Source organism: Scyliorhinus canicula, chromosome 10 (assembly GCF_902713615.1).
Source record: "Scyliorhinus canicula chromosome 10, sScyCan1.1, whole genome shotgun sequence".
Lineage (NCBI taxonomy): Eukaryota > Metazoa > Chordata > Chondrichthyes > Carcharhiniformes > Scyliorhinidae > Scyliorhinus > Scyliorhinus canicula.
In genome coordinates, this window is record NC_052155.1 from 55,321,961 (window position 1) to 55,335,742 (window position 13,782).

At 40.8% G+C, this 13,782-nt stretch overlaps 1 protein-coding gene across 1 annotated transcript in view; it reads right to left on the reverse strand.

Annotated features, from left to right (window-relative positions):
• sdc2 (syndecan 2) overlaps positions 1-13,782 on the reverse strand; it is a 106,408-nt gene that overhangs the window by 5,646 nt on the left and 86,980 nt on the right. Inside the window, exons 3-5 of the mRNA XM_038808966.1 lie at positions 7,816-7,954; positions 2,024-2,175; positions 1,540-1,678 (exon numbers count right to left, since the gene is read on the reverse strand). Coding sequence (XP_038664894.1) covers positions 1,540-1,678; positions 2,024-2,175; positions 7,816-7,954 — 430 coding nt within the window. The remainder of the gene's footprint in view (positions 1-1,539; positions 1,679-2,023; positions 2,176-7,815; positions 7,955-13,782) is intronic.

Below are 13,782 nucleotides of genomic sequence, written 5' to 3' on the forward strand. Positions count from 1 at the left end.
TCCCTAAAAACTCTGTGGGTGTACGTACACCACACTCCGTGGTTTAAGACGACAGCATAACACCGCCTTCTCAAGAGCAATTAAGGGCAATAAATTCTGGGCTAGCCAGTAATGCCCACAGCCCCTTTTAAAAATTCATTCATGGGTGTTTTCCATCGTGACGGATATTAGAACTATTGGCAGTTCAAAAATAAGGGGTCTCCCATTTAAGGCGGAGCAGTAGAAACTTTTTCTTGGAGGATCTTTAGGATATGGAATTCTCTTCCCCAAAGTACAGGAAGACAGGGCCAATGAGCATTTTTAAAATGGAGTTAGATTCTTGATTAAGGGAAGCAAAGGGGTAGACAAAAATTAGACTAGAGACCACAATCAGATCAACCGCAGTCTTATCAAATGGCAGAGTAGGCTTGAGGGGTCGAATGGGCTATTCCTGCCCCTAAAACATATGTTTGTGGGTGTGTATGGCTTTTAAAAAATCATTTATATGGGCTTTGCTGGCAAGGTCAGCATTTGTTGCCCATCCCTAATTTCCCTTGAGAAGATGGTGGTGAGCTGCCTTCTTGAACCACTGCAATGGTGTAGGTCCACCCACTGTGCTATTAGGGAGGGAGTTCCAGGACTTTGACCTACTGACAGTGAAGGAACGGCAATACATTTCTAAGTCAGGATGGTGAGTGACTTGGATGGGAACTTTCAGATGATGGTTGTTCCCATGTATCTACTGCCCATGTGTCCTTCTCGATGGCAGTGGTCATGGGTTTTGAAGGTGCTGCCTCAGGAGCCTGGTTAAGTTCTGGTAGTGCACCTTGTAGATGATACATATTCTGTGCTTCGGTGGTGGTGGGAGTGAATATTTGTGGAAGAGGCGCCAATTAAGCGGGCTGCTTCATCCTGGATGGTATAGAGCTTCCAGAGTCTTGTTGGCTGCACTCATCGAGGGAAGTGAGGAGTATCCTGACTTATGCGTTGTAGGTGGTGGGCGGGCTTTGGAGTCAGGTGGGGAGTTACCCACCACAGGATTCCTAGCCTCTAACCTGCTTTTGTGGCCATAGTATTTATATGGCTAGTCCAGTTCAGTTTCTGCTCAATGGTAACCCCCAGGATGTTTATTGATGGTAATATCTTTGAATGTCAAGGGGCAATGGTTTGATTCTCTCTTATTGGAGATGGTCATTGCCATTATTTGTCACTTATTAGCCCAAGTCTGGATATTATCCAAGTCTGCATTTGCACGTGGACTACTTCAGTGACTGAGTCACGAATGGCGCTGAACATTGTGCAATAGCGAACATCCCCACATCTGACTTTTATGTTGGAAGGAAGGTCATTGATGAAGCAGCTGAAGATGGTTGTGCGTGTAAAAGTACACATCACTGCTCCACCAAACGAATTGGTTTACAATCTATAAAAATGATCGCTGAAGTAGTTTTGTCTTAAATGCAAAATTTATAACCACAAGCACCCTTCAATATAATTCAGTTAGTAACTTTATGGCATTCTATGATTCTGTTATGAGAAAAATACAAAGCTGCCATTTACCTGCAAGCACTTCTGTTCTCTGGAAAAGGCTTTCTGAATGTTTTTCTGCAGATACGTCATTATCAGTATTGATTGTTGGCTTTTCAATAACAAAGTCTATAACCTTTGGTTTCTCTTTCTCTGGGGTGTCGACAGTTGTCTGCAAGGGAAAAGCAATGCAAAAAACCATGTAAATTCCAAAAAAGGGAGCAGAAAGACAATTTCAGATGGACTACAAAATTCACTTGCTCAAAACACTCACTTTGCCATAGTTTATTTAGTAAAGTGTATTGTGTGGTACTGTAATGCGGTATGGAAAAAGGGCGGGTAGGAGCGAGAAAAAAATATGAGCTAGGATCTTTCATTATAAACATATTTTCCTGCAGTACATGACCACAGAATGACAAAAAGAAAATGGACTGCTCTCACAAAGTACAGTGAAGCATTTTTGAAAGGTACCTTTTCAGGTGTGTAATGTACTTTTTAATAAGTTTCATTTACTTGCCTCTGTTCGGACAGGTTTTCTGCTCAATTTCTTTTGTGTAGTTGGCTCTACTCCCATAGTTACTGATCTTGGTGCACTACCAGTTGGTTTGATGTCTGGGTTCATTTGTGCAGGATTATAGGTGACCACCTGTATCTCAGTTTCAAAATTCCCTATGAAAGAGAAAAGTAATCTCAGCATGAGTCAAAAAAAAAAAAAATCTCTTTATACCCTCAAAAGTTAAATTTGAAAGTGGATAACTGATTACGAATTGGCTAGTACAATAAACAGAGCAATATTTTTTTAAAGCAATATTTTAAAGTAGTTAGCTGAAAATCAAAACATTCAATGGTCACATTGCAATGTTAACATCGACATTAGTGTATACGCAGGCATACAAAATATGGTTCTGATGTTGTTAATGAGGCTAAAGAAAAGCATTAATTGTCGTAATGTTGTTTATTCGCTCTTAGCGATGTTTACTTCTTTCAGTATACAGTATTAGTTCACGCGAATCGGTAGATAGGTGTATGCAGTTGTGTATGTTTACTCATAGTACCAGCATAAACTTGTCTTTTAAACAACTCAATTGTGTTGCAGCAAATTCCTAATGTTCTTCAATACTGAGTTTTAATGGAATGATGGTTATCTTTGCTGAATAGTATTAATGCTATTAATACTAATAAGTATTAATGCTAAGCGGAAGGTATAAAGAACTATTTAAAGTGACCTGAAAACTGACCAGAACAGTGTGTAGGGCAGTGAGAAAGCTGAAACTAATGCACAGGACTGCAAGGGGAACATAGCTAACCTGAGGATGTCCTAATTGGAATGCGATCCACATGTTGCAAACATTTCATATGAGTGTCAGTGTAAATGGAGTGAACGCTTTACCATGAATTGTCTGATTTTATGATTCTGCCATTAATTATTTTTTGTGTAATTAATTAAGAACGGAACACTCACTTACTCCTTTGTTTCATTGCATATGTGGAGGTAAACGTCTGAGAAATAAATTGCAATTTTTATTTTAAAAAGGAATATTCCGATTTGCACACAGGTGGTAGACTTGACAGACCTGTCAGCCAGTCCATGATCAGAAATGATTGCTAATGAAGAGTGAACGTTTGATTCTGATTCTGATAGCATCAGGACAAGCATCTACCCATCACAGTTGTCCATTCCTATAATGGTCGTTGGCATACATGTGCTACACCACACTGCCTGATTAATCCCACACTGTTCATTTCCCAAATACACCATGGCCTAATTTTTTTTACCTAAGCCACTGAAACACAATTAAATTATCTGATGATTTGACACATCAAGCTGCGAATTAAAGTCAGGCCGCTAAAATATTTCAGTTAATTTTTCCAAACCCCTTGGAGTCAACTTCCTGTGGGGTTAAGTTAGAAGTACAATATACGGGCAGCACGGTTAGCACAGTTGCTTCACAACTCCAGGGTCCCAGGTTCGATTCCCAGTTTGGATCACTGCCTGTGTGGAGTCTGCACATCCTCCCCGTGTTTCCTCTGGGTGCTCTGGTTTCCTCCCACATTCCAAAGATGTGCAGGTTAGGTGGATTGGCCGTGCTAAATTGCACTTAATGTCCAAAAAGGTTAGGTGGGGTTACTGGGATAGGGTGGAGGCGTGGTCTTAAATAGGGTGCTCTTTCCAAGTGTCGGTGCAGATGCACCGAATGGCCTCCTTCTGCACTGTAAATTCTATGTGAAAAAAAATTCCACTCGTGTTGTTGAGACAGAGCCAAGTTGTATGGAAAATAGACAGAAATTAGTTATTTTGCAAAATCCAGCACGAGCACAAGAATTTTTTTGGTTACAAATTGAACTTCTTGATGCTTGCATGTCAGGTCAAAGCACACATTCAATGGGAACTTCTTGCATGCCATGCAGATTTAAAGGTTAGAAGTCATTTTTCTTCAATATCATCTTGCTAATTTCTGGAATGATGATATTGGTAGATGAGAAAAACCTACAGACATTGCAGTCAGAAGTTCCAATTCGGTTACTCGTAGAACCTTACAGGACAGGAGGCCATTTCACCATTGAGCCAGTTCCGACTCTCCAACTGTCACACTCTCCTACTCCTTCACCAAAGCTCTGCAAATTTCCTCTTTTTAAAAGTATTGCTTCGGCCACCTTTCCAGGCACAGCGTTTCAGATCATAACTCTGGTGGAGAACAGAATTCTCATTTCCCCTGGATTTTTTGACAAATATCTTATATCTGTCCTCCACTTACTGACATTCTACTGGTGGGACGTTTCTCCTCATCTGCACAAGCAAAACCGCTCACCATTTTGAACATTTTTATGAAGTCTCTCCCCACCCACCCCAACCCTAGTACAAAATATTGCAGATCCAGGAATTCTGAACGATATTGGGAATATTTTCTGCTCCAAGGACAATAATCCAATTTCTCTACACAATTGGATGTCCTGCATCCCTTGAAACCTTCTACACCAACATCCTTCCTGAATTAGCTGTGGAATAATGAGTGTTTCATAAAAAGGTTTATGGTACCTTCCCTGCTTTTGCATTCTTTCCTATTTGTAAAGCCCAGGACGCTGAACGCTTATGAACTTGTCCTCCCTTCAAAATATCACAAGTTAATATTTGCCATCTTCGTAGGAATATAAACAAGTCAACATTGAAAGAAAATGAAACAAATGCCAGCTTTCAAGAAAATTACAGATGTTAAGTCAATAAGGTAACACTTTTCTTTTAAAAACAGAATGTCAACTGACCAACAGATTTAACAATTCACACAGATTTCCCACAGAGTTTCAGAGCCGACGTCCACCCTAATCTAATATACTTGGTGCTTTTATCTCATGGAAAATATTAATCCTCAGCATACAAGATCAGTTCAGTCTTCACCCACTTACAGTGAGGAGCAGAGAACCAGCAGAGCGCCTGTTAAAAATGCCTGTCCCAACTCTAGCCAATGCATACGTCAAGATCAACCTCCCTGGATGATTGGTGATCCAACTCTCTGTAAACATGTCTTCTCACTTTGGGTCTCTGATTCCACAAAGTTAAGAGTTTCTACTCTTACACAGAAGGGGTGTGTGGGGCGCCTCCCTGCCATGATAAATGTGCTTTTTCGGCGTGGGGGAATGGCCTAATAACATACATTGCTCCTCTATCTACTACCATTCCAACTGTCTAAAAAAAAAAAAGTGTTCAAAAACAGCATTATGTTGCAAGAGAAGCCATTTTATGGTCTCCCAAAATGCTTGGGAACTCGCTCTCTGCAGCACCAGCATGTCTGGTGTCCTGGGCCATTTCACTGGTTTCAATATTTTAAAATTGATGCTATCTAGCCCGCCCACTTATGGGTGTGGGATGAAACCACAATTGACTGTTCAAGGACAGTAAGAATCCAAGAGCTTGGAGTTAATGAGAGAAAAGATTAATCATTCTCAGAAATGCATATTGCAAAACATTTTAAAGCATAGGTTGTTGTTTTTTTAATTAATTAATTAATTACTTAATTAATTTTTAAAAAAATTTTTTATAAAAGTGTCCAGTATGTGAACAAGGAGGAGATGTGGAGCAAGATGGCCTGTGAAACTCTTAAATAAGCTGAGGTGACAAATTAAATTGCATGAACAGAAGCATGATGATCAAACCTAATTCAGTAGGTGGAAGGTTTGGGGAAGAGAGTGTTTACATTTTGTTATTTAACAGTGAAGTTTGAAATTCGAAATTTTCTCCAAAGTATCAGATTAATTGCAAACACTGCATCTTGAAATTGTCCAGTGTGTTGCAATTTATGACCACAGACCTAACAGGATTTAATAATCGTATAAAATTGCTGTCTCAGAGGTCAAAGTTAAATAATGACTGTAACAATTTGGAAAGTACATAATTTTTAGTTTTGCACAAAGATATATTGGTGTATCTGCAACGATTAAAAAATGATGGGGGTAACTGATACTTACATTCCTCTTTATTTTAACTTGGCTTGAAAGAATTTGGTCTGCAGAAAAAATACTCTTCGACAGCTTTGACAAGTCAACTATTTACCGAATCAAAGCATTTCTGCCATATTTTCACGAATTGTAAATGATGAACTTTTGGTTCATCTACTAAAATGAACAGTTTTGGCTCTATTGGGATAATTATAAGACATGGATCAGGAAAGAGTGCTTCGATATTAACTACCCCCTCCACCACCCCTTCACGAATGTCCTGAAAAGGTCACGGGTGGACCCAAAATGGCTTGCAAAATTTCTATTAACTTATTTGCATCAGACTGACAGTGCAATTCGAAGCTCAATTTAAATATAACTGGTAGTTGGTCATGTTTACCCAGGCCCCTCAACCAAGCCTTAGCCCGTCCTTCGGCTGATTGCAGCCTCCCTTCAGCCTTTGCAGCGGTCGGAAACCTGTCAAGTCCCCTCAGGATCATATGTTTCAATAGGGATACCTCTCATTCTTCTAAACTCCAATGAGTACAGACCCAACTGGCACAATCTTGCCACTCAAGGCAACACGTTCATCACAGGAATCAAACTAGTGAAGCTTCTCTGAACTGCCTCCAATGTAAGTATATTCCTGCTTAAACAAAAGGGCAATTTTTTTTGCAATACTCGGTGTTATATTACCAATGCTCTGGTGGGATTTCCCTACTTTTAAATTCCACAGCCCTTGCAATAAATTCTAATGCTTAATTTGCCTTCTGAATTACTGTACCACATTCTTACATCGTGACTCATTTATAGGAACATCCCTCTGTGCTACAGCATTCTTCAGTCTTTCTCCATTTAAATAATATTCTGCAGTTCTATTCTTCCTAAAGTGGATAATCTCACATTTTCCAACATTACATACCATCTGCCAAATTTTTGCCCAATTCACTTAATCTATCTCAATCTCTTTGCACATTTTATCCACCATTTTCTTTCCCACCTATTTTTGTGGTGTCATAAAATTTTGGCTCTTAACATCCAAGTCACTAATATAGATGGTAAACAGCTGAGGCCCCAACAGATACCGGTGGAACCCCATTAAGTAGTTGGTCAATTTGAAAATTACCCACTCGACCACACTCTCCCTTTCCAGTTAGCCAATCCTCTATCATGTTAATACATCACTCCCAACACCACAAGCTGAGCTCTTATTTTGTGTACATGTTTAATGTGGCACCTCATTGAATATTTTTTGGAAATTCACATACACTACACCCCCCCCCCCCCGGTTCTCCTTTATTCATCCTGCTTGTTTACAGCCTCTGGTTCGCCTTTATTCACCCTGCTTGCTGCAATCTCGAAGAACTTTAATAAATTAGCCAAACTCTATTTTCCTTTCATAAAATCATTTGACTCCACTTATTACGATTGCTACTAATTTTTCAATGGTGGAAGTGTTAGGCTAACAGGCTGATAGTTTTCCTGCTTTTGGCCCCTTCCCTTTCCTGAATAGAGATGTTGCACATCTGCAGTTTTCCCATCTGGAATTTTGGAAGACTACAACCAAAAGATCTACAGCCACATCAATACTCTAGGATGCAGGTCACCAGGTCCAGGGAGAGATGGTTCTGTGCATCATGGGGATGGCTGCAACCGAGCCGATTGTATCTCGCATGGCCCAGAACTAGAGAATGATGACATTTTCACATTAGTGTTCGGTTTGAAGATTTCTTCCCTGCCTCTTGATCTTCCACCAGTAATAAAGATGCCCCCTGGTTTCTTCCATAAAAACTGATGAGAAAAAAAACTTTCAACATCTGTTTTTAGTTTTTACCTTGCCCAAAAAAAAAGGAAATGGCAGTGTTGCTATCAACTTACCTGAGCCTGATCCAGAATTATCATAATCGTCATCATCAACTGGCCAATTTCCAGACTCAATGGGCTCATTATTCTCAGAAGACTGTTCAAGATAGAATTCTTCAGGCCATGGCATCTTTGTTGTGGAGACCGACTGCCTCTGTAAAACAAAAATACATTTTTTTAAATTCCAAGCACTTTCTGAAATGGATATCATTTGCACAATAAGACAAATTAGATTTTTGTCACACATCAAGCAGCTTGATATGAAAATAGCAATGGAGTGTAAAATAAATGAAATGTATATTTGCTAGATTCCTACAGAATGTTACTGAAATGAAGAGCAAACCTTACAGGTTTTCTCGAGTTGCATTGATTGTGGCTTTTATTTTAAAAAATCCCTGACTTTTCAAAACCATAATTGCAAGTTGTTCATTTGATTTGCAGCAAGAAATTAAGGGCTAAAAAAAGAGTTTCCTCCTGTTTTGGGCATCAGAAGTGTATTTTGTAATCTGCCTACACCAAGTCCTGTTGGTGCAGGCAGCAGAGTCTTCATCCTCATCTGCATAATTGTAATGTTCAGCCGAACATGACCTTTGTTGATGGATGGCTGAATACTTCACAGGGGCCCAAGCAAATGTTCCAGCTAACCTAACCTGCACCTCTTACAGGCAGCAGGTGCCTTCTTAAAAGGGATCGACCACCTGTAGTACAAGTGGCTGCAAGAAGAAGCTGAACAAATGGGAGTGTCAGGGAAGAGAGGATTTTCAGGCTCAAGGATATGGCACTATGTGGTCCTGCGCGATACCATTTGCCAGGAGTGGTCATGCTTCTGCCAGGAGGTCTTTGAGGAATACCCTCCAAAAGGAAACTAGATGGCTAGAGAGATCAATTACTGGAGTCTAGACCCAAGGCAGCACTGTTGCAAGAGGTTCAGTTGCCTCATGCAGGAGGTCAAATCAGAATCACCACATGACATCCCCTATCCACCGCATCAATCTCTCACTATTCAATGCACCACACCCACATCACTCACCCAGCAACAGTCCCAAGCATTCAGGCGCTTCACTTCAGCCTCACACAACTTCAAAGACAGGAGTCTCAGACCCACCTTTCTCACCCTCCACATACCTTTACTATTCAGTGTGGCAGGTACATTAACCAAACAGTGCAACACCAGCACCTAGACAAGGATGATAGCAGCAAAAAGCAGAGTAGATCTGATGAGGTAGACATGCAGTTCCTGAGCATCAACAGGATGGCTGCTAGATGCAACCGAGCCATGGCCAAGAACATAGAGGATGATGACATTTTCCCACATTACAGCCATTCTCAACTCCAACCTCACCTTCAGCTTACTATCTGACATGAAGCACCACCGGCAGATGGTATTGGCAGTCCAGGCAGTGAAAGCATTACATTGGAACTCTGGTGGACTGCTCCATAATGGTCCTGGTGCCCGCATAGTTCTCATCGTTCACCCATTATCTGATGGTAAGTGGTGGGCTGTCTCAGGTGGTGTTGAGCTTGTGCTGTTGGAGCTGCACTCCTATCCAGGAAAGAGGAAAGCATTCCATCATGTGTGACGTCTGCCTTGTAGATGGTGGGCAAGCTTTGGCCAGAATACCCAACCTTTGTCCTGCTCTTGTAGCTAGAGCCTTTAAGTGACTGGTGCATTAATATTTCTCGACAACGGTGATTGCCCCTTGGATGGTGGTGGTGATGGGGAATTCAGCGATGGTAATGCAGTTGAATGTCACTGCAGGTGATTTGAAAGGCATCTAGGTCTTGCTCCATGCAGGCATGGATTGATTTCAGTAACAGAGGAGTTAGAATGGTGTGGAATGTTGCGCATTCATCAGCAAACATTGCCACTTCTAGCATTACGTTGGCAGAAATTTCAGCCTGGCATTCTGACTTGGGGTACTCATGTGATGAACTGAGGTAGAGTAGATTTATTTATTAATCTCACTTGCAGAATATGAACCTTTCCCATGGTACTATTTGGTGAGGTGACCAAAATCTATCCTTCAACCAACGCATGAAAAATAGGTCATCTAGTCATGATCTCCATTACGTTTTATAGAACTTTTCTGTATCAAAATTTCCCTACACTCCAAGTCCGATTACATTTCAAAAAGTACTTCATTGGCAATGAAATGGTTTCAAATAGTTTGAGGCCGTGAATTGTTCTACACATATGCAAGTCTTGTTTGAGGAGTCAGTAATTTGAACTAGCTGGAGGTGCAAATAAGCCATGTTTCATGGGTTTTAGTAAAGCATCACACTAAGGTGCAAGAGCACTAGAGGAAAAAGTGGAAAAACATCAAAACAACAATTTACTAAAAGGCATGTACTGTACAAGCTGCGCAAAGCAAAGTACAGTTATTTCACCAAATAAGCAATAATTGTAGTTTGCTTCTTGCTGGCAGCACATTTGGCTTCAAAGCTTGGACTCTATTTGAAGCAGAAAGAGCTCCATCGGGAACAATGGTCAAGTTGTCAGCAATCACACACAATATGGTTAGAGTGGGAACCAGTTCCTCAACCACCATTTGCTCGCTGCTTCCACTCAACTGGCATTCACCCTCTTGCTTATCATCCTTCTGCACAGCATAAACATTTTCCATGTTGGTAATTAATTTAGGTTTGAGAACTTATCACCATCAATAATAGATGCAAAACTCTGAACTGCCAGTCGTCACAACTGACTGCTCATGTTAATCAGTGACTTGAGCATCAGTATCCATGTGGGACCCTCAACACAATCAAATGCATCTGCTGTTCCTGCTGATTGGCTGACCATTTTAGTGTAGTAAGAAACCAAGTAAAACAATAACTTACGTCTACAAAATATTTCTCGGTGAGAAGCTTGATAAACAAGTAAATTACAATGCCACCGCCAGAATATTTATATTCCCTTACTGCACCATGATCAGTATGTTTTTGTGATGACCCTCTAAGTTGGGTCCTAATTAAACAATTCCAGCAGCAAGCCTTTTGAGCGTTTAAACATGAATGCTATTTATTCTCATACACTTACCACAAATTAAACTCAAAGTCTCCCACATACACAAAGATCAGATGAAGATAATGTATAATTATCTCAGTCTCTGGCTTATGATCTCCAGCCCCTACGTGTCAGGCCTATACTTTCTTGGGTGGAAGCTGAAATGTGGGCCTGGCAAAGCGAAGGATTTGCAGCAGGCTGAGGCCTTGTAGGGAAATCATTTATTTTAAATAGTGAAGGTAATGAATAACGTTTTATTTACAATTTTTAAAAAAAATCTTGCATCACTCTAGCGATCAATGGTTCTATGCAATCTATAGCGATCAATGGTTCTATACAATGTATAGCGAGTGGGTCAATGGACGTATCACAGCTTGTGTTATGAACAATTCAGTGTGTGTGCATATAGAAATAAAAATAACATGGTTTCAGTTTAATTTTGGTTACTTGTGAGACACACACACAAACACACTCCGGCTTTACGACCCCTAAAGTGATGGATTAAAGAGGGTGAAAGTTAAATTGAAAAGAAAGGGATGATGATAAAGCTTTGCTATTGCTCAATGTCAATGATCCAGTAACACCGGAGCAAACAGGAGTGAGCATTCAGTGTGTGTCAAAGAGGAAGGATTTTGTAAGCTCGCTGAAAATAAAAACTACAAGGCTCATGGGACAGTAAATAACTGAATAGTTGGTTTTAAGGCTCAGTAAAGTGATTAGTTTCCGTGATAGCCACTGCATTCCAGATCTTCATAATTAACTGCATAAAGTGCTTTTTCCTTGTGCCCCTCTGATCTTTTTGTTGCTAATTATCTCAAATTTATATCCTCTTGAAAGCGACCATACTATCTATAGGAAACAATCTTCCCCCATTTACTCTATCAAAACCATTTCAGAACACCTCTAATAAATCTTCCCTAAACCGTTTCATAGAACATAGAACAGTACAGCACAGAACAGGCCCTTCGGCCCTCAATGTTGTGCCGAGCCATGATCACCCTACTCAAACCCACGTATCCACCCTATACCCGTAACCCAACAACCCCCCCGTTAACCTTACTTTTATGAGGACACTACGGGCAATTTAGCATGGCCAATCCACCTAACCCGCACATCTTTGGACTGTGGGAGGAAACCCACGCACACAGGGGGAGGACGTGCAGACTCCACACAGACAGTGACCCAGCCGGGAATCGAACCTGGGACCCTGGAGCTGTGAAGCATTTATGCTAACCACCATGCTACCCTGCTGCCCCAGGGTTCAAAGGAAAGCAACTCCAGTTCTTCCACAGATCTGAAGTCCCTCATTCCTAGTAAAAGTATCTTCTGCACTCTTTCAAATGGTGTTAATTCGCTGCCACGGTGCGATGTCCAGAATTGGGCACTGCGCCCTACCCAGTATTTTGTTAAGCAAACGTGCGTGGAGGAATTTCTTGCCTCATAAGCCTGTTAGTCTCTGGAATACTCTTTCACAAAGATAAATGGGGCTGGGTCATAAGAATATATTCAAGGCCGAGTTAGACAGATTTTTGATCAACTAGTTAGTCAAGGGTCCAAATTCAGATCAGCCAGGGATAGCAGAGTAGGTTCAAAGTCCAAAACGGGCTGCTTCTGCTCCTAGTTCTCATTGTGGTCCTTGCTTTTGGGCTCTATGCCTCTACTTTAAAAAAAGTGTGCAATCCTTTGCTGTATAAAGTCTTCTCAACTTGTGTTGCCTTCAAAGATGCGTGCGCAGACATCCCATGGGCCCTTAACACAAAGAAAAGCCATAGGTTCTGCTGAAGTATTTTGTCCTCATTTTACAAGTTGGTAGACCGGGCAATGCTTCCAGGTTCAGGCTAGGTAAACTAAACAGAACAGCAAACTTTACTAATAAAAGGTCCCACAATTGTTTACTGTATGCCTAATGATCAATAAATCCATAAGCCTGACTTATATGTTGCAGTTTTTCTAAAATCAAAGCTTTATTGAAAATATACAAGTGGGTTGTACCGCTGTAAATACTGAACAGAAACAAAATTTACTGCATCATTATTGTCTTGCCAACTTGCCCTGAACGGAGCTGGGAGGGATTCCCTTATGACACCTGCCTGTAATTGGCTGCACTGCAAGTACCAGAGACTGACATATTCTGCTGGACACCCATCTAGGATATAAACAAGCCAACTAAAGTTTAGTACTGGTCAGTGCAGGTAGTGAACCATTATTCATAAAATGAATGCGACCAAGTACAATGGCTTTCTGTATCTGTAGCCAATACCTAGGAAACTTGCGATTTAAAAACAGAAATTCTGTTTTTTTTTTCAAATAAAGATTTCAATGGAGCTTGTAAAACAAAACCCTTCCATCCTGTCTTGGCCAATCCAGATAAACGATTAAAGCTGTCTGAACTACTCCTTTGGAATTCAAATCAATAACTCGGCAGCCAATCGGGTTTCCACTGCCTCAGTGCCCGTCTCTTCTGGCATTTATTGCTGCTGTTCCACGTGGTCACATTTCATGGCAAAATCCCTGGAAACCTATTTGGAACTGCTGAAGCTTTCCCCATAGATGCTTTTAAATACAAATTGTGTTCTTGAGCCTCATCAAAAGCAGCTACAATCAATCATGTAGGACTACGCAAGTGATGCAACATTAATTTAAAAAAATATTTGAGTACCCAATTCATTTTTTCCAATTAAGGGGCAATTTAGCGTGGCCAACCCACCTACCCTGTACACCTTTAGGTTGTGGGAGCGAAACCCTTGCAAACACGGAGAATGTGGAATCTCCAGCTGGGATTGAACCTCGGCGCCGTAAGGCAGAAGTACTAACCACTGTGCCATCATGCTGCACCCAAGTGATGCCACATTGTGGTCTAGTTAGAGTTGATCATATAATCATTTCCTTAAATAGCCCCTCTTACCTATTGACAAGAACTACTGCTGAAAAAAAAATGTCCTTTATTGGCACTTCTCCGTCTCAATATTCAACAAGAC